At 50.3% G+C, this 25,585-nt stretch overlaps 10 protein-coding genes across 10 annotated transcripts; 3 read left to right on the top strand and 7 right to left on the bottom strand.

Annotated features, from left to right (window-relative positions):
* Positions 1–2,879: 2,879 nt before the first annotated feature.
* On the bottom strand, positions 2,880–3,238 carry N7443_000445 (uncharacterized protein; the record flags this gene model as incomplete). Its single annotated transcript, XM_056880501.1, has 2 exons — positions 2,880–3,152; positions 3,218–3,238. The coding sequence occupies 2 exons, from the start codon at positions 3,236–3,238 to the stop codon at positions 2,880–2,882; spliced, it is 294 nt and encodes a 97-aa protein (XP_056745739.1).
* A 496-nt stretch (positions 3,239–3,734) lies between these two features.
* On the bottom strand, positions 3,735–5,384 carry N7443_000444 (MFS transporter; the record flags this gene model as incomplete). The annotated part of the gene is made up of 1 exon (XM_056880500.1): positions 3,735–5,384. The coding sequence occupies one exon, from the start codon at positions 5,382–5,384 to the stop codon at positions 3,735–3,737; it is 1,650 nt and encodes a 549-aa protein (XP_056745738.1).
* Positions 5,385–6,871: 1,487 nt separating this feature from the next.
* On the bottom strand, positions 6,872–7,266 carry N7443_000443 (thioredoxin family protein; the record flags this gene model as incomplete). Its single annotated transcript, XM_056880499.1, has 2 exons — positions 6,872–7,169; positions 7,235–7,266. 2 exons carry the CDS (start codon positions 7,264–7,266, stop codon positions 6,872–6,874), a joined length of 330 nt encoding a protein of 109 aa, XP_056745737.1.
* Positions 7,267–7,506: 240 nt separating this feature from the next.
* On the bottom strand, positions 7,507–7,981 carry N7443_000442 (uncharacterized protein; the record flags this gene model as incomplete). The annotated part of the gene is made up of 3 exons (XM_056880498.1): positions 7,507–7,557; positions 7,597–7,766; positions 7,963–7,981. 3 exons carry the CDS (start codon positions 7,979–7,981, stop codon positions 7,507–7,509), a joined length of 240 nt encoding a protein of 79 aa, XP_056745736.1.
* Positions 7,982–8,569: 588 nt separating this feature from the next.
* N7443_000441 (uncharacterized protein) lies at positions 8,570–10,849 on the bottom strand (the record flags this gene model as incomplete). Its single annotated transcript, XM_056880497.1, has 1 exon — positions 8,570–10,849. One exon carries the CDS (start codon positions 10,847–10,849, stop codon positions 8,570–8,572), a length of 2,280 nt encoding a protein of 759 aa, XP_056745735.1.
* Positions 10,850–16,626: 5,777 nt separating this feature from the next.
* Positions 16,627–17,732, bottom strand: N7443_000440 (translation initiation factor eIF2B subunit alpha; the record flags this gene model as incomplete). The annotated part of the gene is made up of 2 exons (XM_056880496.1): positions 16,627–17,629; positions 17,683–17,732. 2 exons carry the CDS (start codon positions 17,730–17,732, stop codon positions 16,627–16,629), a joined length of 1,053 nt encoding a protein of 350 aa, XP_056745734.1.
* A 256-nt stretch (positions 17,733–17,988) lies between these two features.
* nuf2 (kinetochore-associated Ndc80 complex subunit NUF2) lies at positions 17,989–19,567 on the top strand (the record flags this gene model as incomplete). Its single annotated transcript, XM_056880495.1, has 4 exons — positions 17,989–18,084; positions 18,158–18,418; positions 18,488–19,402; positions 19,454–19,567. 4 exons carry the CDS (start codon positions 17,989–17,991, stop codon positions 19,565–19,567), a joined length of 1,386 nt encoding a protein of 461 aa, XP_056745733.1.
* Positions 19,568–19,708: 141 nt separating this feature from the next.
* On the bottom strand, positions 19,709–20,338 carry N7443_000438 (uncharacterized protein; the record flags this gene model as incomplete). The annotated part of the gene is made up of 1 exon (XM_056880494.1): positions 19,709–20,338. The coding sequence occupies one exon, from the start codon at positions 20,336–20,338 to the stop codon at positions 19,709–19,711; it is 630 nt and encodes a 209-aa protein (XP_056745732.1).
* A 168-nt stretch (positions 20,339–20,506) lies between these two features.
* Positions 20,507–23,260, top strand: N7443_000437 (AP-3 complex subunit beta; the record flags this gene model as incomplete). Its single annotated transcript, XM_056880493.1, has 3 exons — positions 20,507–20,639; positions 20,712–20,869; positions 20,945–23,260. 3 exons carry the CDS (start codon positions 20,507–20,509, stop codon positions 23,258–23,260), a joined length of 2,607 nt encoding a protein of 868 aa, XP_056745731.1.
* Positions 23,261–24,132: 872 nt separating this feature from the next.
* N7443_000436 (serine/threonine-protein phosphatase) lies at positions 24,133–25,255 on the top strand (the record flags this gene model as incomplete). Its single annotated transcript, XM_056880492.1, has 3 exons — positions 24,133–24,148; positions 24,226–24,459; positions 24,546–25,255. 3 exons carry the CDS (start codon positions 24,133–24,135, stop codon positions 25,253–25,255), a joined length of 960 nt encoding a protein of 319 aa, XP_056745730.1.
* Positions 25,256–25,585: the final 330 nt, after the last annotated feature.

The following is a 25,585-nucleotide window of genomic DNA, read 5'->3' as shown; positions in this document are numbered from 1 at the left end:
TGTCAGACGGAACTTTTGAAGCGAGATGGTTTTTTTTCCCGCGCATCAAGCAGGTAATAGGCCAGGCTAGATCTAGATCGGATCGCAAGTAGGTAAAGAACGATGGGGCCCGGCTCTCGATCGGAGCGTATCACAAGCGGCCTAGCGTTGGCCCCTCGGAACTGTCGCCATGTTCTGGCTTAGCCTCTAAGAGCTGAGAATGAAAAGTGATTCAAATGGAGACGCAGGCGGGTGTAGATTCTCGCCACGGGGTGCTCATGCAATGCGATAGGTTTTCGGTAACTTCTGAAGTTTGAAAAGGCATATGGTATACGAGGGGTGACCTCGGTGTGCAGGTTTGCAGGAGTCTAAGTGTGTGGCGGACAGTGCGTTCGGCCCCTCCGAGGCGTTGATTGGGGCCCTGCACCGCCAATTCGGGCTTCAGCTGCGCCTTTGCGTCACTTACCGATGAAGTCTGATAGATTAAAAGCCCCACGCGACTGCGAGAAATTGGAGCTCTCGCCTGCTTGCCTGAAGGCAATCAAAAGAGTTCGCATCCGGATCTGCACACTGTCCTGGACGATCAGTCACAATGCCGATAAGCTCTCTTAGCGTTGGTGGGCGTCCATCATTGCATGAGAGACATAAGAGACATGGGAGATGGGGACGTGGCGGAGATTCGCTAGAGCTGAATTCGAAATGAATTCCCCGAGACTCCTAGAGCCGCACGCGAGCCTCGGTTCTGGTCCGGACAATAGGCAATATATGAAGTTGATTGCACTATCCCGTAACGAGCTCATAGGGTGTGATTCGGTACCTGAGGCTTGGAGGGGCACAGTTCGGTGGTCCCGATCTATCGCGCTAGCGCCACCCTGCGCAATGGTTCACAGTGGGCGTGTTTTGGCTCGTCCATGGCTGAGGCGACTGATAGCTCGAGTGTTCGTCTCTGAAGAAGAATGAGGGACTAAATCTGATCCATCTCACCGGGACAGTCAATCTGATCCGATTCACTTTGGTGAGTCTGGCACCTGCCAGATCCACTCGCGAGTCGCCATCGGCTGTCCGGACGATGTTTGCCGCCGTTTAAAATGACCCCATCGAGGATGCAGTCACCTGCCTGAAGGTTTTCTTGTCGCCAAGCTTGATACATAAGACATGTGAACATGGGGGAGTGACGAGTCCAACCCTGGAAGGCATCCAGAACCCCCGAAGGAATCGCATGGCAGTGACTCCTGCATGTGGGTTGGGTCCACGGTCAATGGTAGAATTCTCCGGCTTCTCCATCCCGTGGCTGTCAAGCAAACCTTGGAACGATCCGGACCATCCCAAAGGATCTAGACTGTCGCCGACGATAAATTAACAGCTTATCACGCGGCCAACAGGCCTTCGGTTATCGAGGACAGGGCCATGTCTGAATCGGGCGAATCGATCGCCAGGTACTATCTGGATAGTCTGCAACCCCTGCAAGTGAAATACTGCTCGAGGCAAGTGGTCCGCGAAGTATGGCGTAGCTTACCAGGGTACAAGTCATGCGCCCGACGCCTGGGAACTCTGTGCCGTCGTTTCACCTCTAGGACTACCATAAATTTGCCTGCATTATTGTTCTCAGAACATCAAAATTGCTACTTAGAATCTGATTCAGACGATTCACGCTTATCCGTGCCTTCGTATTCGAGTTCCAGGGTGCCTAGAATTACCTTTTGAAAAATCGATCGGTCCCAGGTAATCTTATGGCTTGGTACAGGAGCCGCCACAGCTGACTGGTCACCGTGAGTCGAAGCAATTACTTGCATGTTGCACACTTACAAACTCGGGACTAAGCTCGTTCCCTGTATTCCAGGTCCACGGCTTATCGATTGGTTTACCCTTGCTAACCCCAAGGTGACAATAGGAAACCCCTATTCTCTCATTGACCTCAACATTAATTTTCAGTTTCAATTTCAATTGAGCACACGGGAAGAACTCTTCGCTCTTCTCCCGGCACATCGCTTAGCACGGCATGTTTCACCAGGTCCTTGGGTGCCAGATGCCGGATGTCGGACCCATTGGATGATCCGCTATAGTGCACCGCCCTGACTACTCTTGATTTCGCCCCATAACAAACCATTTTCCAAATAATCCGATTCGTACATCCCCGTTGCGAGCCAGAGGACGACCATGCTCCTTTTCGGTAATAACAAAATGTGCAGTTTTGGCTTGCTCAGATGCCTTATGTTACAAAGGCGGCAAGGAAAATACAACGACCCTTCCAGGACTTAGCGCAGCGTGCTCCAGCGTAGCTGACATAGTTGAGTAGACACGGCCCCACACAACTAACCAAGCCGCCTCATCCTTCTGTCGAAATTAGCCCAATTTTCTTTGCATCGATCATGCGTGACCTAAGTGGGTACGAATCTTGTCAGATTTAGCGGGAAGATAAAAAAAAACCCCCCTAGCAGGCCTCTCAACCCTGTAGCTTAGCTTAGCTCCGCTTCTTACAGTGTGCTTATATGCTGTGCTTATGCCGTGTCAGCTCGTCCTTATAGGGTTGGTGTGCCTTTTATCACGCATAGATTCTACTTGAAATAGTGGGCCCTTTTGCAGTAATTTTATTTTGATCTATCAATGTTTCTGCTTTGCCCGATTTCTCACTATGGCGCATACAAATATCCTACCTCTACTATTAGCAAAGTACAACTCAAATCTAATTTTCATTGACAAATTTTATGAAGAGTAGCAGGATCTTGGCCGAGGTACCATCTGTGTTCATCTCATTGGCTTGGTTATAACACAGAAAGAGTGAGGCAACATACGCAGGATCAGCTTCTTCATCCGGAGACAACTCATGCGACAGGAACCCATTGCTGAGCCACGCAGAGTTCACTTTAGGTTCAGGGTATTGACCCTGCCACTCAATTTCCTCATAGAAATGCCGACGGAGCAGAACAGAGCAGTGCAGCCGAGAGCCAAAATGGGAAGAATGCAGTGAATAATTCGCCTCGCCATTTTCGAACGAGCTCTGGCAAGAATCTTTTCAAATTGTCCTGTCCAGCCATGATAACATCTGGCACTCGCAGGCCCTGGGTTTTCTTTACTTGAGAAATGAAGGACATGCCGAAGCCTGTTGCAGCGATAATAGCATCAAAGTCGCGCATCTTACCATCTTGGGACTCTCGCAGTGACCCAACGAAGATCTATTCTGCGCGGAAACCAATAAAGAAAGCTCTCCCATCATTCAAAGTTGAGCAACAGTACTCACGATATTCAAGAGGGGAGCCATACTGGGTTTTCGTTCTCAAGTGCGATCCACTCATGTGTTGTAGAAACTTAAGCTACTGTTTGGCCATCGGGAGAAAAGGCTATAGATGTGACTGCGTCCGTGTAGCCCTCGAGCATTTGCAGTCCTTTTCTCCTCGCATCCCAGAGCTTGATATTTCGATCAGCCGAGCCTGAGGCTACTGTTTGGCAATGCGGAACATTCCATCGCTTTGCGGTATGATGTCATGAATACAAACATATGTATAGAATGCACATAAACCTTGAGCTCTTGAACAATCTAGAGCGTCGCTGGTTCTTCGGCAATATGGATTTATTCTTACCTACAAATGGCTGAGGTAGCCTTGGAAGTGTGGGCGGTTTGTCTTTATGTTTTTAGATTCCTATACGATGTCTATTTGTCTCTATCTTTCTATTCAGGCAGGCTCCCCATCCAAATCCCTAAAAAGGGGGCCTGAAAATAGACGCTGTAGTGATAAAAGCGGTGCCAGCCCGGTTCGCTACATTGTAGCTATTCTGTTAATCTCAGCCCCCTCCTCTGCAACGGTATTGGACAGCTGGCCACTGGGTAGCCCTTTTCTTTCCTGAATTGTATGCTCCCTCAAATTCTGCATATATTGATCCGACTCGGCAGCATATTTGCACCGCTGGCGGATAGAAGCTCCATATTTGTAGAAGAGAAATGGGAATGGCATGCAGAGCACCGACAAAAAGGCTGGAATCGACGGAGCCCAATGAATACCGATTCCGTCATACATCCATGTAGCAATGATAGGAAATATGGCACCAAATATCGACCGTAAAACGGTATTAGCCGCCAGCACAGACGCGGCATAGATGGTGTAGGAGTCGATGAGATAGTTCATGATCCCTAGGTAGATCAAAATCACACCAAATCCGAACGGAGCTGTGCCAATTATGCAGACTGACCAATGGATAGAAGGATAATTCGTCCATGCGAACCAGAATTGGCTAATTGGAATTGCCAATGCGCCAGGCATGCACTGGATGAGTCGAGTCTCTGAAGGCGCATATCCTTCATGGAGGTCCTGGATTTTTATATAGTGGAAGTTGGCAGGAATAGTGCAAATAATACCAATAATCATGCCAACCATCACCCCAAGGAATGCTAAGCCTCCCACACCAGGGTTCCATCCGCGGATATCCTCAAACACAATAGGGAATGCAGCAAAGAGCATATATAGAGTCCCGTAGACGATGGCGACATACACCGCAGAGAGCATAACAATAGGCTCCTTGAATAACAACACTAGTGGCCTGGATAGAGATCTTCTGAGCAGTCCACCAAGAGAGAGTCGTTCTTTCTGTAAAGCGATTTTGCTTCGATACACTTTGCCCGTTATCTCCGAGAGACGTTCCGCGCGTCGAATCAGAAGAACAGGCGCGTAAGTTTCCGGGATCAAAAGTGTCGTCAAGACCCAAACAAACCCCGAAGTAGCAGCAAGGAAGCCCTCTACCCATCTCCAACCTGCCTTCATGCCAAGAAAGCCACCAATGATAGGACCTATGGATGGACCAAGGAATGGGGCGGCGGCATACAAGCTTAGAGCAAGACCTCGCTGCCTGGCTGAAAACATGTCTGAAATGGTCCCGCCAGCATTACTGAATGGTGCTGAGCCGAAAGCGCCAGCAAAGAAACGAAGGATACATAGCGACCAGATGTTTGGAGCGGCAGCACAGCCAGCCAGAAACACGGCCATGCCACTTAAGCTGATCAGGAACGAAATCTGGCGACCGCATACTTCGCTCATAGGAGCCCAAAATAACGGACCGATCGCAAAGCCCAGAACATACAGCGATAAACCGAGTGTTGCGACCTGAATGGAGACGTTGAACTCGGTAATAATTTCATCGACAGTTCCGCTGTACGCAGAGGATCCCAGGGAGACGATCAGAGTGGAGGATGCGGCAACAAGTGTGATACATAATTTCCTGGGAAAGCTGAATAACTGCGGATCGCGGCAGTCGTTGGGAATCCAAGTCACAGCAAACGGGTCTTCTTCGGTTCCCGATCCTGGATACACGTGGTCGAGGACTTCTTGAGTAATGGCGCCATGATCAACTAGAATGCGCCAAGACGGAATCTTGACAGAGTGAGTTTGAAGACCGTCGCCAATTCCTCCTAGCATTTCGCTCACGGAGAGTGATTAGGGGTGGTTGACTACAAGACTACCATGATGATCGAATGCAATTTATGTTATGAATTCTCTGCAAGGCTCGGAATGTGTTACGCCTAGTAATAGTTGTTCCGCGGAATTGCGTTTATCCTAACGCATTTGAGGAGCCGAGTGGCGTTACGGAATTCGGCACCGCCGTAGCTTGGCTTGTTCGTACCGTCATTTACAGTGTCATTATGCATATTTTGTATTAGAACTGTGGACCCATCAGCTTCATGATCGGTCGGGTAATAGCATTTATATAAAATGCTCTATTTGAAAAGTAAATTTGAATCGAAAAGATGAGTTACAATCGTTGTGTTCCTTCATCCATCTCCTTATCTAGAGGCATCGGTTTCTAAGCCAAGAGATGGTGTTTGTTGATATTGAATTTTTGATAGCTGGTTCTTATCTTCAGTCTAGCCCCAGGATCAAACCTTATCTTCCTCCATATTATTCCATGAATTAAATTTCCGCTGAAAGTATGCAAGGCATAGTGTGGGGGTTCGCGAGGATATTGATAGGCCTAGCAAATGATGCATAGCTATCTCCCCGAGCCATTAGAGATCTCGGAGACATGGCATTCAACAGCGGTATATGTAAGAAATTCACATTCAAAGATCAGTCGTGAGCCTACCTATCTATTAGGAAATCTAGCTTTGATAGCTTAGAGAGGCCATACTAATTTTGATATCCAATAGTCAGTCAATTCATCAATAAAAAGAATCGATATTATGCAGCTCAAGCAATTAGAACGTATATTATATCACATTTCTCTTCATCATCCTTATAGCTATACACGCTCTGCCATTACAACTACCCTGGATCATGTGCAAAGATAAGACGAGGCTAAACTGCGATGGCTGTCTCAGATATGAAGGTGAGGACTCTGCCGATTGGGACGGAACAATCTCCATCCCAACTAATCTAAGTTAAGTTTAAACTTCATTTTCGGCATGCCGAGACTGAAAATATATCCTGGCGTTCATTTCCATGCGTGGGTATAGAAGTAAAAGAGATATGTAGAGCTTACGTATTGAGCTTATGTATTGAACCGAATGGTCCGAGTCGTATGACCAGATGGTTCGTCGATCAAGGATTTGAAATCGCACGGAAGGTGATTCGGAGTTGAACGATTCCTCTCACAATGCACAGCCTGTGCTCGCTCTGACGAGCCCTGATGAGAAGAACTACCCTCCGAAGCTGCGAGATGATGTGCATAAAGCTGCAGGAGGACCCATCGATGCACATGATCAATGTCTAGGTAGCTTACCATGTATATGCAAGAGCACTATGTAATCACGACCATTTCACTACATCCCTCCGCAAGTACTACCAGAAACGGATTCCAATTGAAGAGTGCAAATTTGAAGTCAAAGACAGGGCCATTGCCCAGGATCATATTATGGGTCTGATCTCAAAAAAAAACAGAGAGACTAATTCACAAAACCGCTGAATGCTCATTGAAGTAGCTTCTGGACACCAGCCATGATAGCGGGAGGGTTAGCGCCACGGACCATCTCGACCTGCTTGCCGTCCTTGAAGAAGAGGAAGGTGGGCATGGCGGAGATGCCGTTGTCGGCAGCGACAGAGCCGAGCTTGTCAACGTCAACCTTGAAGAACTTGATGCCGGTGTGCTCCTCTGAGAGACTCTCGATTTTCGGGGAGATGGCCTTGCAAGGACCGCACCACTCGGCGAAAAAGTCGACGAGAACGGGCTCGCTGGAGTTGATAACCTTGGCTTCCCACTCCTCCTTGCTGCAAGAGTAATTATGTTAGCATGTGTGACCGGCGTTGAAGAATTGGGGGCGGGGGAAGCGTACGAAGTGATCTCGATAACGTTGCCACCAGCCATTTTGAAAGTCGAGCTTGAAAAGCTTGAGAGGGGAGTAGATGAGAAAGCGCGAGGAGCGATGAACGGAATCCGCGAAGAGAGAGGAGTGCGAACGAGAAGTGGAGTAGCTCTTGTCAAGGAGTTGCGTGCGAGACGGAAAGCGGGAGATTTGAACTGGGAGCTTTTTAGTTTTGAAGGAGGGGCAGGCACTGAGGGGCGGGTGGTTTTTTATAGGGCGATGACGTTCCGGCCACCGGGGGCTTAGGTAAGGGCCGCTGAATAATGGGCTGGTCCCCTTTCCACGCCTTCGGCCTGAGGGATTAGGTGTTGTTATGGAATGGGGCGACTTACAGCTTGCATGGTAAGATTTGTCACGGAGAGAATGGTCTTTGCTAGGCGCGAATTATCCAATTGCGCGTGGTTTGACGTCCCGAGGGAAAAGGAGATGGGGCGGTGGGCAATGGCAGTATTAATGGGTGGAGATGACGTGCTCGGCTGCTTACGAATTGGACGCTTCTGGACTATAAAGATATGGTTCTGAAATGGAATGTTTGAAGGTGTTGAGTCAAATGGTTATATGCAGGTTAGAGTCACATATGATGCAATTGTCCTGATTTCAAAGTATATTTCGGGATTTTCTAATAGATTTCAAAGGCCGACTCACTGCCTCAAGGTGTTTGGTCAGAACAAACACCGGTGATCGGGTTAGGCACTAACATCCGAACGCATCTGACATGGTCTTGATAAAAGATATAGAACATGGAAGAAAAGTCTATGGAGTAATATCTGACATGGTGCATATAAGAAATCACCTGAAGAACTAGAGAAGTACAGACGTAGGATCGTCCAGCAATCACAAAGAAAAGTGTATATTAAAAACAAACCAACAACCCATCAGGGGACGGTACAGAAATGAAGATAGCCAGCGGAAAAATCCACTGGGCTATGTGCATCGAAATAAACAGATATGGGAAAGGGCCAATAAGCCCGGCTATTGAAACAAGAGGCTGGAATTGATGCTTGGGAAAGTTGAAAATGGGGCGAGTTGGGGGGTATCAACAAATCGAATGGGAAACAGCTTAAAAATGCAAGCTCGGCAGGTCAACTGGGATGAAGGGATATGGGAAACAAGGGTTCTTTGGGGGAAGGGACATGGAGCACCATGGGGCTGATGGGCCTGACATCACATCGTACAGTGTAGATAGCAGCGTCTAGGCCCCCAGGGCTGGCGCGAACAAAGGAAAGAACAAAAGAAACGTCTAAAAGAGTGACAGATTATGGACGAGACCAGACAGGCCAATGGCCCGAGGTTGGTCTTTGGGGTTTAATCCTGCTCCAGCTCAACATGGCTAATTATACCGTGTTGACTGGCCACTCGCTGAGGAGCGGGAGGAAGATTGGTCTCTTCGTCAGAAATGTAATCCTCCTCCGCCGAGATTGGAGAGAGGGAAGGGATGCTCTTCAGCATGCCTTGGGTGGACTTGGGACGGACAGTTGGGTTGACGATCATGGGACGTCGACCGAATTCACTGCGGTGCCACATCTCGGAAGGCTTGCCTGCCTCGGTAGCACCAAGTTCGTCATCCAGCTCCGGTTCGCCCATCACATGGCTACTCGTTCTACGGGAGTCAACAGAGTCCCGCGAATCGTCATGTGTATCGGCGGTGCCGTCCATGGCGGCTTCAAATGAAGTCATGTTCGCCCGAACAGGGCTGCCGGGGCTGCCGGGCTTTTGAGACATCCGACGGAAGAAGCTACCAGACATCCAAGATCCCTCAGAGTCAATCGAAGCCAGAGACTGGGAGAGGGGCACATTGTCAGACTCAGCGTCAATACTGTCGTTCCAAGACTGGTGGCGGCGTCGACGTGGGTTGATAATATCCACACCAGCAGTGGGCGTGGTTCCATGAAGAAAGGTGCTCTCCTCGTTCTCTAGCGAGGATTCGGGGACCTGTTCGGGAATATCGGGAGACTGCAGCCGTGAGTCCGGTGGTGACAGAGGCTCGTCGCCAAAGTCAAAGTGCTCTGTGAATTTGGACTGTGAACGCATTACAGTTCCGGGAGACATGAAAGTTCTCGGCGGGAAGGCTGAGGGGGCGGGAGGTGATGATTGAGTGTGAACTTTGTAGAAGGACTCGTTTGAAGGCTGCAAAGAGTGCGCGATTTCGGGAGCAGATTCCTGGAACCGCTCGCGATAGCGTCGCTTGAGGCGAGAGGAACCGCGTCGGAATAACGAAGTGATCGTGTTCCCGCGGCGGCCACTAGTATCTGATGACCGACGTTCAGAGAGATCAGAAGCCGAGCCGATGCCAAAGGTTTGGGATTGACTGGGGCTGCTGATTCCTTGGCGGATAGACGAATGGGACGGGGAGAGGGTGGTTCGTGACATGCCCATCTCATGCGAAGGCGCAAAGCTGGGGCGTGTGGAAAGCTTGGGTATCTCGCGGACAGAGGTGTTGTCGATATTTGCGACGACGTTGGCGCTATCCAAAGACTCGCGCCTGGCAGCATCACTACCCTTCGACTCTTCTCGTAGCCAGGTCTCGGGTTCCTCTGCAGATAGCGGAGTGGGCTCATTGATTTTGATCTGAATTTGCTCCTCCCTCTGCTCCGTATCATCCTGCACAGCAACCGGATTCTTGACTTCGGGCTCGGCCTGCGGTTCTATGGCTTCGGGTGTGGTTGCTTCGATCGCCTGTCGCCTCTCTTCCGCCGCTTGTTCATCGGCTCGTTCCTGCAACTTGCGCCTCAGCTTCTCTTGCTCGTCGATTTGTTGCTTTTCTCGTCGTCGACGATCTCGGTCTAATAATTCGCGGAGGCCTCCGGCATCTAATGAATCGGCGAGTTCGTTCACGCGACGTCTTGAATAGTAAAGGTTCTCTTCGGACATTGTCAAAGCCTGCAATCTATCCTTGTCACGTCGAACGGATTCTTTGTTGGCAGGTTCCTGGCTTCTGGCCGTCGCGAGTCGAGGCGCCTCGACATAGCGAACAACGGGGCGGGGAGTAAGTGCGGCGAAGGCGTTGACCTTATAAGTGAAGGGGTCGGAGATGTCGGATATGGAGGAGGCAGCAGAATCACGAATCGAGAGACTGATGTCCGACATATAGCGGTCTGCGCGGCGACCGTTTGCCTTTCTCTTGCGATGTTCTAGCACATAGTCGCCGTCGGGTGCGAGGGTTCGGCGCGGGATATCGATTGGAGTCGATGATAGCATGCGAATATGTCGCTCGCGCAGGATCTCGTCCGTGCGGCGTTTGCTTTTTTGGAGCTTTTTAGGCCCATTGGGAGGTTGTTTCTTTAGCATGGATCCGGTGTAGGACAGGCGTCGCTGTGGGACGAGGTCTGGGCTGGGGCGGTCGTGTTGTTCTGACATTCGGTGGTGAAGCGAGATGGGTCGAGTGCGCGCCGAGTCGTTTAGACTATCCGAGCCATCACCGGTACGCGTCCGCGTATTTTGTCGTTTGGAAGCACGGCGAGAAAGCTTGCGGCCCAAGGTCTCGGGGGTGGCCTGCTCAAGGGAGGTTTGGAGGGCGGCGGCCTCGTCGGGACTGACTTGGATGGTATGCCGCTTACTCTTTCGGCCAAAAGGCCACAGCGCCATAACGGCAAGAGGGCACCGGGGCGGATTCAGTCAGAGAAGGTGAAACTCATGGAGTGAAGTGAGGCGGGTCGGGCAACGAGGTTGGCCACCGGCGTCATATGTGGGTTAAGTCTTTTTTAGGTTTTGGGGGGTAAATAAACAGCGAACGTGGATCAAAGTGGCAGAGCCCAAAGACCAGGGAAAGAGGGAAAGCCCATGAAGATGGAGGGTGGCAGGTTTAGAAGATGGGAAATCAATAATGGGAAAAACAAAATCGAAAAATCGAAAAAGCGAAAGAAAAAACAATGCAAATGAAAGGAGCGGAAAATCGACCCAAGGCCAGAAAAGCCCCAAAAGGGCCCCAAAAAGGGCCCAGAACACCGACCCCATCACGACCAGGCACAATATTTTGTTTTTCCTTTTTCCGTCAATCTAACCCCCGACATTCTTGAGATGCTTGAACATCCTTTCAGAGTCTACCGGGTCCCAGGTAACACTGTACCTGGTACCTGCTGCCCCTATGCATGACACTCAGGCCACGGGTAGAAGATACGATCCCACCTCCCACGTAGTACGTCCTACAGTACATCCACAGGGGATCGGCGAATCCCATTTCGTCATTGGGATTGTGGGGGGTGCATTACATCCACTTCTACACCGTCACTGTGCAAGCGATCTGTGCCAAACCCGCGACCCAAGCACTAGTGACCATCACGAGTCTATGTACAGTATTTGATGCGTTTCCATCTTCCCCGGATTGCCCTATCGAAATCCTCCCTCTCCTCGGATATCACGGGAAATTCGATCTCGTGGACAGCGCGCGTGCCTTCACTCCCCCGAGCCAAGGCCGCCGTTGGGCGCCCGGTGGGACCCGAAGCGGGCTCATTGAGAAAATAAATGCCTTTGACCACTGGGTTGACACGCGGGAATGGAGTCGATCTTACGCAACTCGTGGTTGGGCCCACGCTCCTGTACCGTGGGCTTGCCCGTCACAACACGCCTCCTTAATTTGACCCATCTCTGCAGTTCTGCACACTGGCATCCTGCAGGGACTTGGCTACTTACGATGGGGGATCGTCCATATTTTCGCTGATTCGGTCGGAACTACGGTCGTTCCAGCGAGGAGCTTTGTTTTTGGGTCTGGGGGTTGGTGCTTTAGGAGGGGAACTGGCTGGCTACTGGATACGGGTACTGAGAAACTCCAGTCAATCAGATTAATTCCCAGCGACAGGAAGTCCGGCACCCATCTGGTGTTAGTGGTCCCGGGGAAATTGCGTGGCTCTCTTCGAGAAAGATTCCCTGCCGCACTCATCTCTCCGGATTGGACCGTGCTCGGTCATCGCAGGGGTCTCAATTCAACGCTAATTATGGTCCTCAATCTGCCTGTCTAATGTCTTAGGGTAACACGAAATCACGTTAAATCGGCTCAGTTCAGCTGCTGTCTTGCTTTCCGTTTGATACATCCCATCTCCAACTGCCAGTTGCCAGTTGCCAGTGCCAGGTCCAGTCCAAGTCCCCCAAAGAACACCAATATGACATGTCAGCATCAGCAGGCCATTCATCACTCCGGAAGTCCTTTCCGATGTCAGCGGAGACTAGACATTGGACATTGGACACTTGCCCACTGTCTTAGCCCTGCACTCGGTACAGTCGGACTCTAGAACCCCGGCGCCAGAGACGTAGAAGACCTAGACGGTTTCAGTTTATCTCAGTCCTTGTCAGTCTAGCCGAGTCCCCCGCTTCCAACTGAGACAATTGGCAACCCGGTATTCAGGTATCGATCGAACTCGCCAAAACCACCCGGACGTAGAAGCCAGTTTTCGAGTCTATGAGAGACAATATTGGGCATCAGGACATGCAGCGCTCTTCCAACCAATTTACCCGGCCAAGTCTTGACATGACCCTTTTGGTGTCAATAGCGCGGAGGCGGGGCCGACCTCATACCCAATAACCCTTCCCTGAGACCACAATCCACGCTTAGCCCGCCTTAATCTAGAAAGCAAACACGCCGCAGCTTCTGATTGAGCCTCCGATGCATGCCTTTTGCTTATCGCGTTTAGTAATTCTAAATGGGACCGCGATCGTGGCGCTCTGGTTGGGCTATTGGGCTAAGGCTAGGGAGGGATTTCCCATGCAGACGGTCGAAACCGGACTCGGCAATAAGCAACCGAACATTTACTTCATTCCTGTATTTTCCAAGCAAAGATCGAATCGAAAGAACACATCCAAATCCAAATCCAAATCCAAATCCCGCCCCAGTCCCTCGTATATCCCCCAATCCTCTACCTTCTAGTGTTAATGTAAACGCCAAACTCAATGCAAATCAAACCCATATCCCCATAACCCAAGTCCTTAATCCCTGATGATTATGCCCTCCATGCAAGACCAATAGACCACCTCAACAACCTACCCCACCAGCTCAAGACCCTAGGTACCAAATTACTCTAGGCCAAAGAGATACGGTGTAGATCCGCCCACGCTCGCACACGTCGTCCGCCACTTTCTTGGCCAGTAATTCACGTAATATCAAGCACTGACACGTTTCCGCAGCCGATTCGGTTCTCGCTCCAAGACAGAATACCGCCGCTTTCCGCGTCCGAGGAGTCTTTTCAGTGACCACGATCTGCAGACTTGGACCTCGGGACTGGGTTCTTCGTTTGGGTGGAGATTGTGGGACTCGGAAGGCAGGTGGGATTGAGATCTTAATTGTTGGGCATCCATCACGAGTCGGTGTGGGTTGTGTTGTGTTTGTCAGGAGGCTGCGCTGGGCTGCGCTGGGCTGCGCTAGGTAGTCGGTTTCGGGTGGATGGATTATAGGTGGGGTTTGGGCTCAAGGTTTAAAGACTGTCAGAAAATAGTGTTGACTTTTGACACGGTATATTGAAAGGTATAATGAGGGTGGATGGTGGAATGTTGGATCAGGAACCGGGGAGCGGGGTTGAGCTGGTGGGGCGTTTGACATCCTCGGGTCTACTGTTTATCTGATGGGAGTTTTCTATGTATACTTTGCGTAGGGGTATGATCCTGGTTTTGTCTGGCACTTTTACAAGGTGCTAGGCTCTGGGTTGTTGAGACTCTTTCCAGGCTTTCCAGTCCATGAGTTACTTTAACCGTGATCATCTTTCTGGGCAGATAGATACCCTAGCACTTGTCTCAGTGGTGGTTACACAGTTGCTGTGAGAGACTAGAACTAAGCCAAGGATGGGGAAAGTGCTAGTTTTTGTCCTTCCTTGCTTTGATTCCTTAGCTTGCTCGATCGTGGAGTGCGGCGTTCGTTAGTGTCGCCTCCGAGTAATCACGCGACATGATGAACGCGCTTTGGGCGCTCAAGCTTCTCGGTGCGGAACCATGGGACAGTCCAAGTGGTATATAACATGGCCGAAACCTTGGGTTTAACTTCCGAACCTTCGAGCGCTGGATATCCACCTACCGATGGAGAACATTCAGAGGTATGAATCAAGCCACAAAAAATTCACTTTCAGATGTTTTCATCACAGGCTCAAGTCCCAAAGCCTGAAACTAGCCGGGCCGTTGGTGGGTACTATGGATATTGCTTCGTCGCTTCGACCGGTTCATGGTATAGAAGTGGAACAGGCTAGTGATAGGATATATACATACTACATCGATGGTAATCCTAAATTGCAAAGTTTTCTGTTTTGGATCATAACATTAGCATTCGGAACACTGGTCTCGAGAAAAAGAATTGCGGATGTAACGTGCAAGCGTATGAGTCAACCTGATACTTATGACCATGTAAACAAGCTTCAAAGGCTGGCCAGATACTGTGAGCCGCTGAATAACCACGAGTCTCCCACGGAGGTTCGGAAGGTGCTGCTTCATTCTTGTTGTCAAGCTTCCGGTACTCAAACGTTCAGACTAGAAGGCATGGTCCGGGCTGTTAGCTTTCCCATACGAGCGAGTATTTCCATCTAGGTATTTTAACAGACGATTCTTTCCTTTTCCTTTATGAATCTAGGTGGGAGTTCAAGGACCAGCAAATTGCCATTTTCTCCTATGTGAATCCAGTCAGCATAGACACCATATTCTCTGTCGGTCCGTGCCTCCTTAGACTTGAAATTTTCCAGATTGGGATGCTGCTCTAATGAATTGACTGAGTAGCCTGGACTCGTGATCTGCTCAATCTTGGAATGAGCCTGGTTTGAGCGCCCTCATAAGAGGGGCTACAGTCTAGTTAGGAAAGACCTCACGTGGAAGACAGTCTCATGTCTTGTGATATTTACCCGGACGTTTTCTTGTCCAAGGTCATCTCTAAAGTGCTCAGCTATCGTTGATCTGATCTAGTCCTGGTTCAGTGTTGCATAGGAACCCGTCGCTATGCATCCAGAATTCAACCAAGCTCACAATTAAGCCTTTCAGACACGACCGAAGATAAGCGCTAGGCGTAAGACCCTTTATTCCCCCACATCGGGTATCCTTGTCTGACACAACTGACAGTCCAGAGCCTGATCGCCGAAGGCTTACTTCTGCCCTTCATTCGGTCAATTGGCAGCGGCAAAGGACAAAAGACAAGTGATCAACACCACCTGATATCAGCCCGCAAGGAAAGGCGAATCACGAATTCCATCCAAAGAACGGCCTAGAATATTTTTCCCGTCCGGTGACGATCACTACAAATCGAAAAACCGCTCTTCCAGAACCCCGCATCATTGCCGTCACATTGCTCGGAATGGCCTCTCAATGGCCGGAAGCCTGAAACACGATCAACTCGTATTGGATAGAATATCTCGGAGATGATAGGGTTGTGTCCTGAATCATCAGTCTGGTTGGGTTCAAAATCCCCGAATGCAGGTTCCTAGCCCAAGATAACGTTCTCTTCCTTCTTCCCACAACGTTTCTACGCAGACCTTATAATTATCGAAGATCAGCAACTCCTGGCAAGGAGATCTAGGATTTCCTCTGGTTTTTTTTTTTATCCTCTCGTGGTCTGCCCAATCGCCATTTTCCATTCTCACCGACTTTTCCACGTCTCGCGAGTGTCAACATGGCTCCGCTATGGATATTTGTGGCTCTCGGATATTTACTGCTGTATGCCTTTGCCTCGATGCAGACGCAGTGGCTCGATCTCATTTCGAATCGGTTAAAGGACTGAGACTGTTGCGACGCCGTGTCTCGGATCAAATGCGAGACCGGCAGCTATAGTGACAATATTGTTCTCCACAAACCCATTGACCGCCATTCACCTTTTGCACGATGCTTCATGGGTTTGAAAACTCTGCGGAATCGAACAGTTTGTGGGGCTGTCCACAATCCTTGACTACGAATTATGACTCGAGAACTTCTAACCCGGCACCACTGTCTCCGACAACCTGATTCGCCATATTAAAAGATATCTACAAACTATCAATCCTAGGATAGCGGATTTGTTTGATGAATGATGAATGATGACTATGACGAACTTTATGATTCGACAAAGGCGTTACCCCGTTTAAAGGATCTTGTTCTATTTTAGAGCAAATTGGTCAAACTTTATGTTTTTTTACTGTAATACTGTGATGTATCAAAAATGGACCGTATCATCACCGCTTGACAATATCATGGTGGAAAGTAAAGTTATGGATTTCCACAGGCGTTTGAGCACATGTTCTCAGTACGTCCTATGGTTTTCTTTGCCCAGGGCAGATATCTCGAGGAGTTCGCCTGGATTAGCCCTAGGCCATTCCCGTGAAAACAAGGCTATGAAGCGAGGAACGAGTTCCAAAAAGGTCGTTCCCCATCATGTCATCAACTCGTAAAAGCCTTCGGCCAGATTTCGAGCGCATAAGCTTGGTAGAGGCTCTTTAGAACCAGATCTTGATCAACTCCTCGCTGACAGCACTGGGTGTCAAGACACCACTATCTGTAATGAGTGCTGAGATAAGGTGCGGCGGTGTGAAGTCCACCGAGTCGCACAGCGGCAACTCGATTTGTCGGTCTCCATTCGTGGGTGTGGTCGGCTCCTCTTTCTGCTCGGTAATATCATCATCGTATTTGAAGTCGATAACGTGCTGGTTGATTGGCAGATCGTACTGGCCCAAAGGATACAATCGAACGAACTTGTGACTCTCCGCCACCACGTAGAAGGGTTTCCCAATGGCCTTGGCCAGAAGGCCAATCTGGTAAGTACCCATGCGGGACACGATACCACCGTTCTCAACGACGCCTTCAGCCCCGACAATAACCATATCTGTTTTTCCAAGAGCATACGCGACTGCTGACTCCGGAATCGTTGAAACGGGGACACCCTTGGCTCTCAAGGCCCGCACCGTCTCCATACCCTCCGGCTCCCCAGAAGGATCGTCGGCATTCTTGAATGAAGACAAGACGTAGATCACCCGGAAGCGCACCGCGGACGGGAGACCCTCATCGGCTGTAGCCTTCTGCAACAGAGACGCGACAGCTCTGGATCCACCATTGGTAAGCACCGTGCAGCCGTCGCGGATGAACCCTCGGCCAAAAGCCGCAATCTTCTCTCGGCTCTCCTTTGCGCGACGGATGAATAGTCGGCCGTTTGTCAAAAGATGTGTTCGAATAGCCTTGAAGTCACCAGCGGGGCCTAGTTGACCAGGTCGTTGTAATGTGGTGATCAAATATCGTTGAAAGAGATCGGTTCCGGCGGAGAGACCAATGGGGTTGGGGTTGGCTTTTTTCAAGATTGTAGTAGACTTTTCGAGGAGGTCAAGGGTTTCTGAGATAGTTGAGGAAGGCTCCTTCGTAAGAAGCAGTACGAGGGCTTCAATGGCCGCGATGGGCATTGTGAGATCGGGATCGGAGCGCAGGAGCTCATTGTATGATGCGACGATGCTGCGGAGAGGATGAGCATGGCACTCGGGGGATACTATGGGCATAATACTTACTCAAAAGGCTTCGCGCCGGCCGCAGCCGAGCTTCTCGTCTCTGTAGCCATGATTACCTGGTCAAGAGCTCTGGTCGACGAGTTCGAGGAACTGAAAGAGTCACGATTTCTTTGATGGCGTTTGCCGTGTTTGCATTCTGCCCCTCCAGCGTTGCGCTAACCCGATGCGGGTGTCGTGCGGGCTCCTCTCCAAAGTAAACAATCGTCGCAAACCACAACACCACTCGCCTCTTCGACTCCCCACGCTGCCGACTGCTCGATCTACTGGTCCCAAATCTGATTGCGACCATTCTGCCTGCGCGACGCGATGGCGTATAACCATCGCATGAGTATGGCTGGCTCCCAGCAGCAACACAATCGAGGTCGCAAGAAGGAAGACGATAATGACGCATTGATGCGCCTGGTCAGTCCTGCCCTCGGCGATGCAGACGAGCTCAGTCTTTATACCGTGGAGACAACTGCTTACATTGCCACAGCCCGATAGAGAAATTGCAGGATGTATCAACGACATCGGTATCCCGTTCACCGCGGCCGACCTGGCGAAACCGAATGCCCAGCAGATCCAAATGGTCTTTGAATGGTTTGCTGAGCTTCTCATGAACACTACGCGGGAGACTGTCGAGCCAGCTATGCATGCAGCTGCTGAAGATGCCTGTGGCGACTACCCCGACATCGTCCCCAATGACACACGGAACCTCATGGGTTTTTTCATAAGCCTGCGGAGATTATTGACGGAGGTACACTGCCACCATAATAACAGACTGAAATGAAAACATCGAGACTGATCTTCTATGTCTGGAATACAGTGCGGCGTGAATGACTTTACCTTCACAGACCTGACGAAACCGACCCACGACCGACTAGTTAAGATCTTCTCCTACCTCATCAACTTCGTGCGCTTCCGAGAGTCGCAAACCCCAATCATCGACGAACACTTCAACAAGACAGAAAAGACGAAATCGCGCATTGATGAACTATTTGCCGAGAACCAAGAGATGGAACAACGCCTAGCGGAGATGCGACAGAACCAACAAACCAATGAAGTCCAAGTGCGTGAGAAGGTCGCGAGGAACGACGAGCTTAAGGCACGCCTGATTGAGCTGGGCCGAGAGCAGTCCCGGGTGGCAGAGACACTTGATCGGGTAAAGAGCGACAGGCAACGGCGACAGCAGCAACTAGAGGAGAAGATGGAGAGGACAGTTCGCAGCCGGCAAGAGGCGGAGAAGCTGCGGCCCTACGTTCTCGAATCCCCCGCCACACTGCAGTCGTCCTTGACGGAGTTAGCGGAGAACCTAATGCGCGAAAAAGCTCAAATTGATGCTATGGAGAAGCGCGCACGAGCGCTGCAGACATCCTCAGACACGTTCACCGTTGTTTCCAACGATGTGCAAGCTTGCGTGAAGCTACTTGATGACATTTCATCCGAACTCCAAAAAGAAGAGGAGGAGGAATCTCGTGCAGCTCGTAACAAGGAGGCTATTTCGGATAGAGGCAACAGCGTCCGGGAAGTGGAACAGACTGAGAAGCTCTTGCAGCGGCAACTTGCCCGTTGGAATGAGAGAATCGAGGGTCTTCGCAAAGGCGCGCAGGAGAAAGCCGAGGTTGCTCAAGCCCGAATGGAAGAGCTCCGTAATGTCCAGAAGCAGCTTCGCGAGGAACGAGCGGAGAAACAGCGCGACATGGAGCGCCGGCGGATCCGCATTGAGCAGACGGAGAAAAAGGTACGTTCTTCCAATCACAGCTACAAGATCGTTCTGCTAACTTACGCATAGATGGTTGATCTCAAAGAAAACATTGAGAGTGAGATTCAATCAGCACATGACCAGTATCTCAAGCTGGAAGCCCACATCAAACTATACATCACGGAGGTGGACAAGTCCCTGTGAGAAGTCGGTCTTGTGGCTTTACGGATTAGGAGTTCAGAGGTCAAGTCAAGGATACCCGGGTACAGATTCATTTCAAGGAGTTTTCTCATGTTGCAAGTATTTGGCTGCTTTTCTCCCATTTTCAATTCACATTATATCCTTTCACGAAGGCATCCCTTCATCAAAGTCGAACCAGCGCTGGGCGATTTGTTTGACGGACACGCCTCGTCCGCCCCAATTGCCGTCTTCGCCGCGTATTCGGACAGAGCCGTTTAGTAAGGGAACTCGTGCATCCCATAGTCTGTCGCCCCAGTCGTCACTCGAGGGGGTTACGGAGTTGGTAACTTCGCAGAGCATCAGGTCCATCCCTGCGCGGAAACTTGTTTCTACTGCTGCTGCAAAAGTTCTCGACAGTCCCTGCGCCGAGAACTCCGTAGTAGGCCTATGTAGAGCCACCGTGTCTAGGATGACCAGTCGAGTCTGTCTCTCTGGCTGTTCTTTCACATTCGCTCCGAGAGCTGCAAGGTAGGCTCGGAGACTCTCCAGAGTTGAGCAGAAGGTCAGTTGAATCCGGCTTGAGTTGGCAAGCAACCCAATAGTTGGGATGAGCAGGTCATGGCGAGACGTAGTACTCGGATCGGCGCGTTGTGAGCGAATGGCTGCTGCTAGTTGCACCAGAAATTCTGTTCTGGTGCAACAGATGATGAGTTGGGAGTCTGCACCGATATCAAGCAATTGTTGCAAAAGATCCGTTACTAGACTGTAGGAAGCGACGGTTCGCGTTTGGCCCATGATGTGACGTTTCTGCTGTTTTGGAGCTGTAGAGTATTCGATCCACGATGAGTCATTTTTCCATGAACATCTGTGTTTGGCTTAAACCCATGGCGTTGAGTTGTCACCTTAGACTTGGAGAGTGGTTGTGGTAGAGATCAGCGAAGTCCCTTTAACGCCGCGGAGATCATGCTCCTCCGCCTTGCCTCCCCCACCTATCTTCATCACTCCCAGTCAATTCTCACGCTATCTGGACTGGGCCCCGCGGAGGCTGGAATCACAATGGAGACAATATCTCGGATATCCTCTATGCTGGAAACAGGTATGTCAATTTGCGTCGCGCACACGCGCCCCTCGGAGACTTGGAGCTGATCGGTGGTCACTGTGCGCATAGCTCGAGAGCTCACCCTGGAGGCCGCCCAGTCCGCTGCGAGCACCCGAAGCTCCAATACCGACTATTCTTCGCAGTCTTACAGTGTCGCTAGCATCAAGAAGCTGCTGGACAGTCGTCATGAACGGGAGGTTCTGGATGGAATGCGGCGGGTCATCTCGGTAGGATGATACCCTAATACAAGACAACGAGAAGGTACACAATGGCTAACACGACTCTTTCCACGATTATCACAGTTGATGTACCGCTCTGAGCCCTCCATGACCTTCTTCTCGGCCGTCGTCAAGAACGCGGCCAGCGCCAACCTCGAAGTCAAGAAACTGGTCTACATCTACCTAGTTCACCATGCCGAGGCCGAACCAGATCTGGCCTTGCTATCTATCAATGCGATCCAAAAGTCTCTCACGGATTCGAACCCTCAAGTTCGGACAATGGCGTTGCGGACCATGTCTGGTATTCGCGTGCCGGTTATCAGCCAAATCGTGTCACTAGCCATTAAGCGTGGATGCGGTGATATGAGCCCTCATGTGCGGAAAGCCGCGGCTTTGGCTATTCCTAAGTGCTATCGTCTAGACCCGAACACTTTGCCGCAGTTGACCGGGTATATCTCAACCCTTCTCGGTGACTCGCAATACTTCGTTGTTGGTCCGGCTGTTGCTGCTTTCTTGGAAGTTTGCCCTGAGGAGATTGACCTTGTTCACAAGCACTACCGCAGCTTGGTCAAGAAGCTAGTGGATATGGATGAATGGAGTCAGCTTTCGACATTACGACTTCTCACGTTCTATGCTCGCCGATGCTTCCCTCGCCGGACCCAAAAGGTCAAGCAGGCGGTGTCAAAGCCATTCTACGATGATGAGAAGCAGGAACAGGATTCTCAGGATGATGGTGAAGAACACGAAGTTTCCGTGCTGGATCCAGATCTTGAACTCTTGCTCCGAGCATGTAAATTGTTATTGCAGAACCGCAATTCGGCCGTCATTGTCAGCGTTGTTCGCTGTTTCCTTTATTTGGCACCCTCAGAGTACCTCGCTTCTGCTGTAGGCCCTCTAGTGGCTTTGCTCCGAAGCCCTCAAGATATGCAGCTCATCGCTCTCTACAATATTGTTGTGGTAGCCTTGAGAGACCCAAAACCATTCACGAAATATGTTGCTCGCTTCCTGATTCACGCCAACGACCCATCGCATATCTGGCGTTTGAAGCTGGAGGTATTGACGATTGTCTTCCCCCATTGTGGAAAACATTGGAAGGGTGTGATCATTAGCGAGCTGGAGCATTTTTCCAAGGGCGCCGATCCTGAACAGGTCCGAGAGAGTGTGCGGGCCATTGGGCGCTGCGCACAGGGAGACAGCAGTACTGCCGATATGTGCTTGCGGATTCTGCTTGATCAAATTTCCAGTCTGGACGGCAATCTTGTATCTGAATCCTTGACCGTTATCCGCCATTTAATCCAGCAGGATCCGTCTTCGCATAAGCAAACTGTGATTCAACTCGTTACACACCTTGGCACGACAACGAATCCCGACGCAAGAGCTACCATCATCTGGTTAGTGGGGGAATTTGCGGGCGTGGACCCAGGAAATAATATTGCACCTGATGTGCTCCGCATACTCATCCAGAGCTTTGCCGATGAAACTGAGGTTGTTAAGCAACAAGTTGTCCTACTTGGTGCTAAGGTCTACCTTCATCATCTACTACAAAAGTCACCGGAACAGTCGAAGGAAGAAGCTTCAACATCACCCGGACGTGCGGCCGCCCTTGCACAGGAAATCCGCAACGAATGGACCGAAGACCGGGCCGACGAGCAAAAAGAAGCCAGCCAAGCTCCAGAAGACGAAAACAACGACAACGGGGAATTCCAGGCAAAAGAAGAGGAAGATGAAGATCGAATCACCCTCCTTTGGCGTTACATACTTCTTCTCGCACGTTATGATAGCTCATACGATCTCCGCGATCGCGCCCGGCTCTACAAAGCCCTACTTGCTAGTCCCGCATCCACTCAACTCGCCAACTTGCTACTCCTAGCACCCAAACCAGTCCCTCACGCCCCGAGTCCCTCTGAAACACGCAAAGATCTTCTCATCGGAACATCAACCCTCGTCATTGGCCCCGAAGCCGGCTACCACGGCCTCCGCGGCTATGTCAATATACCTGACTGGGTCGAGCTGGGCCACGAGCCCAGCCCAAGTCTGCGCACTGAAGACGTCAAGCCTGAATCGACTTCCCTCCAGACTTCAATGACTGCCGGCGAGCGCTTAGACCGAGCGCTTCGCGAGCACCAGACTACCGCCCCACCGCGTCGGCATAACGGTGCACCGGATGCAGGGCCAGCTAATAAGAAATCCCTTAATCAGTGGCTTGATGAGGAAGAGGAGACGGAGTCTGAAACGGAGTCGGAGGGTGAGACTGATTCCGACGAGTATGAGACTGACTCTGAAGAGGAAGAGTCTGGTGAGGAGGACGACGAGGATGAGGATGAGGATGACGACGAGGAAGCTGGGACTGATTCTGAGAGCGATGTTGGACCCAAGGAGGCTCAGCAGTTGCTTGGCTAGGCTCTTCCGAAGCCTTGAAACTTGTATAGCGGATAGCTTGGGAGGATTCATAGACTTGATTCTATATCAACTAGAGATTTGGAATAACACCTCTTGGTTTGGAATAGTTTTATCTTAATCGTGTGGCTGAACAGAATACCTTACTACACCTATGCAGGCTGGCCAAATTGATAGCGTATTGTCTTAACACATTGTTCTTAGTTCAAGTATGGGCCGCCTAGATCCAGCGCGACAATGAAGTAGCAATAATAATATCTCGTGGCCGATGTAATGACATGTTTCTCATGTCAATCGTGGGCTAGACTCAGCTGAATCATGAAAATATATCTCTGATTAGCTTGAAATCAAATATTGATCTTCTTGGGCATTCCAAGTTTATGCAAGACTTAAGAAGTGTAGAAATTAGATCAAAATTCCCAAGACTAATGGGTCTTCATCAATTCCTAGACCTACAGACTAAATTTCCATACATCGACTAAACTCGTGCAGTCTATACTTCCCGATCAGGAATCAAATCACGTGTGTAATACGGTGTAAACATGCAGAACTTACCCGGAGGGAGTCCAGCTCGGGGAGGTTCCTGGCAGGCTTTGGATCTCTCTGCTTGAGACGATACATAAAATTTATCGGAGTGGTAAATGTCTTCGTGATCATGATGCCCACTGTGCACCAAGCCTCTACTCTCATCTCTCGTTGATCACTATCGTCCCCGTCATCTCTACCTGGCCTCCCTCTCTAGCCTCGCAGAGCACCGTCGGCCTCCATCTCGCATCTGCTACTATTCCCCGGTCACCATCCTTCGCCTATACCCTCGGATATCTCACCAGGAGGTCATTGCATTTATTGGGCGAGTTCTACCACATTTCGTCGCCATGCCTGGCCTTCCCAGTATGTTGTGCGCTGCCAGCCGTTACTCCAGCCCCGGCCCCTCCGAGCTTCGGTAAGCAATGCTGACGTCGCAACAGCCAGTATCGACCTGGATGAGTGCATCGAGAGACTCTATCGCAAGGAGCTCCTCGCCGAGCCAGTGATTGAGGCTATCTGTGCTAAGACTAAGGAGCTGCTCATGAAAGAGAGCAATGTCGTTCATATCAAGGCGCCAGTAACCGTGGTTGGGGATATTCATGGCCAGTTCTTCGATTTACTGGAGATTTTCCGCATTGGTGGCTTTTGTCCCAATACCAACTATCTTTTCCTCGGTTAGTGCCCTCTGCTTGTCCGTGAGGGGCAGGTTGGGGTTATTTCCCTGCTTGTGTGCGAGGCGTTGCTAACCCCGGGGGTATAGGTGATTATGTCGACCGTGGACTATTCAGTGTTGAAACGATTTCACTGCTCGTTTGTCTCAAATTGCGCTACCCACACCGAGTGCACCTTATTCGTGGCAACCATGAGTCCCGCGGTGTTACCCAATCCTACGGATTCTATACCGAGTGTGCGCGCAAATATGGAAATGCCAATGTGTGGCATTACTTCACAGATATGTTCGATTACTTGACGCTAAGTGTTGTCATTAATGATGAGATCTTCTGTGTGCATGGAGGTCTTTCTCCCTCTATCCACTCTATCGATCAGATCAAGATCATTGACCGCTTCCGCGAAATTCCACATGAAGGACCAATGGCCGATTTGGTTTGGTCTGATCCGGACCCAGATCGAGACGAATTCTCTCTCTCTCCTCGGGGTGCTGGATATACCTTTGGTGCACAGGTGGTTCGGAAGTTCCTTGAGGTGAACAATATGTCCCACATTCTACGGGCCCACCAGCTCTGCAATGAAGGTTATCAGGTTCTTTTCGATGACCGGCTGAGCACGGTTTGGAGTGCGCCCAACTATTGTTACCGCTGTGGGAACCTCGCCAGTGTGCTGGAGGTGGGCGATAAAATGGAGCGCTTCTTCAACATCTTTGACGCGGCCCCTGAAAATGATGTGCACCGCAATGAGCAGCAGGCACAGCAAAGTCGGGACTCGCAGCCAGTGATTGACTATTTCTTGTGATACCCCGGGATTTTTACTTGTTTTTAGCTTGTTTTTTATGCCATACACCGTACAGGATAGGAGTTCGGGAAGGGAGAAAGAAAATATGACTGCACATTGACAGATTTAATCTCGCAAGGCTGACTACTTTGCATTTGAAATGAAATATGAAACATCTGCACGGAGGAGAGGGGGAGAAGGAAAAGACAAAAACAATGCCCAAGAATTGGGGGCTTCAATCCATGCAAAGTAAACGGGCCCGAGCCGGGTCCATCTCTACCAGGCTTTTGGAGTCAAAGGAAATTCGTCACGCTTGGAAACAATGGAGCCGCTCAAGAATTCAACGCAGTA

This window comes from Penicillium atrosanguineum, assembly GCF_028827265.1.
Source record: "Penicillium atrosanguineum strain IBT 20685 chromosome Unknown utg000001l_segment0_segment0, whole genome shotgun sequence".
Lineage (NCBI taxonomy): Eukaryota > Fungi > Ascomycota > Eurotiomycetes > Eurotiales > Aspergillaceae > Penicillium > Penicillium atrosanguineum.
The sequence above is the reverse complement of the archived record's forward strand: the minus strand, read 5'-3'. Positions and strand labels throughout refer to the sequence as shown.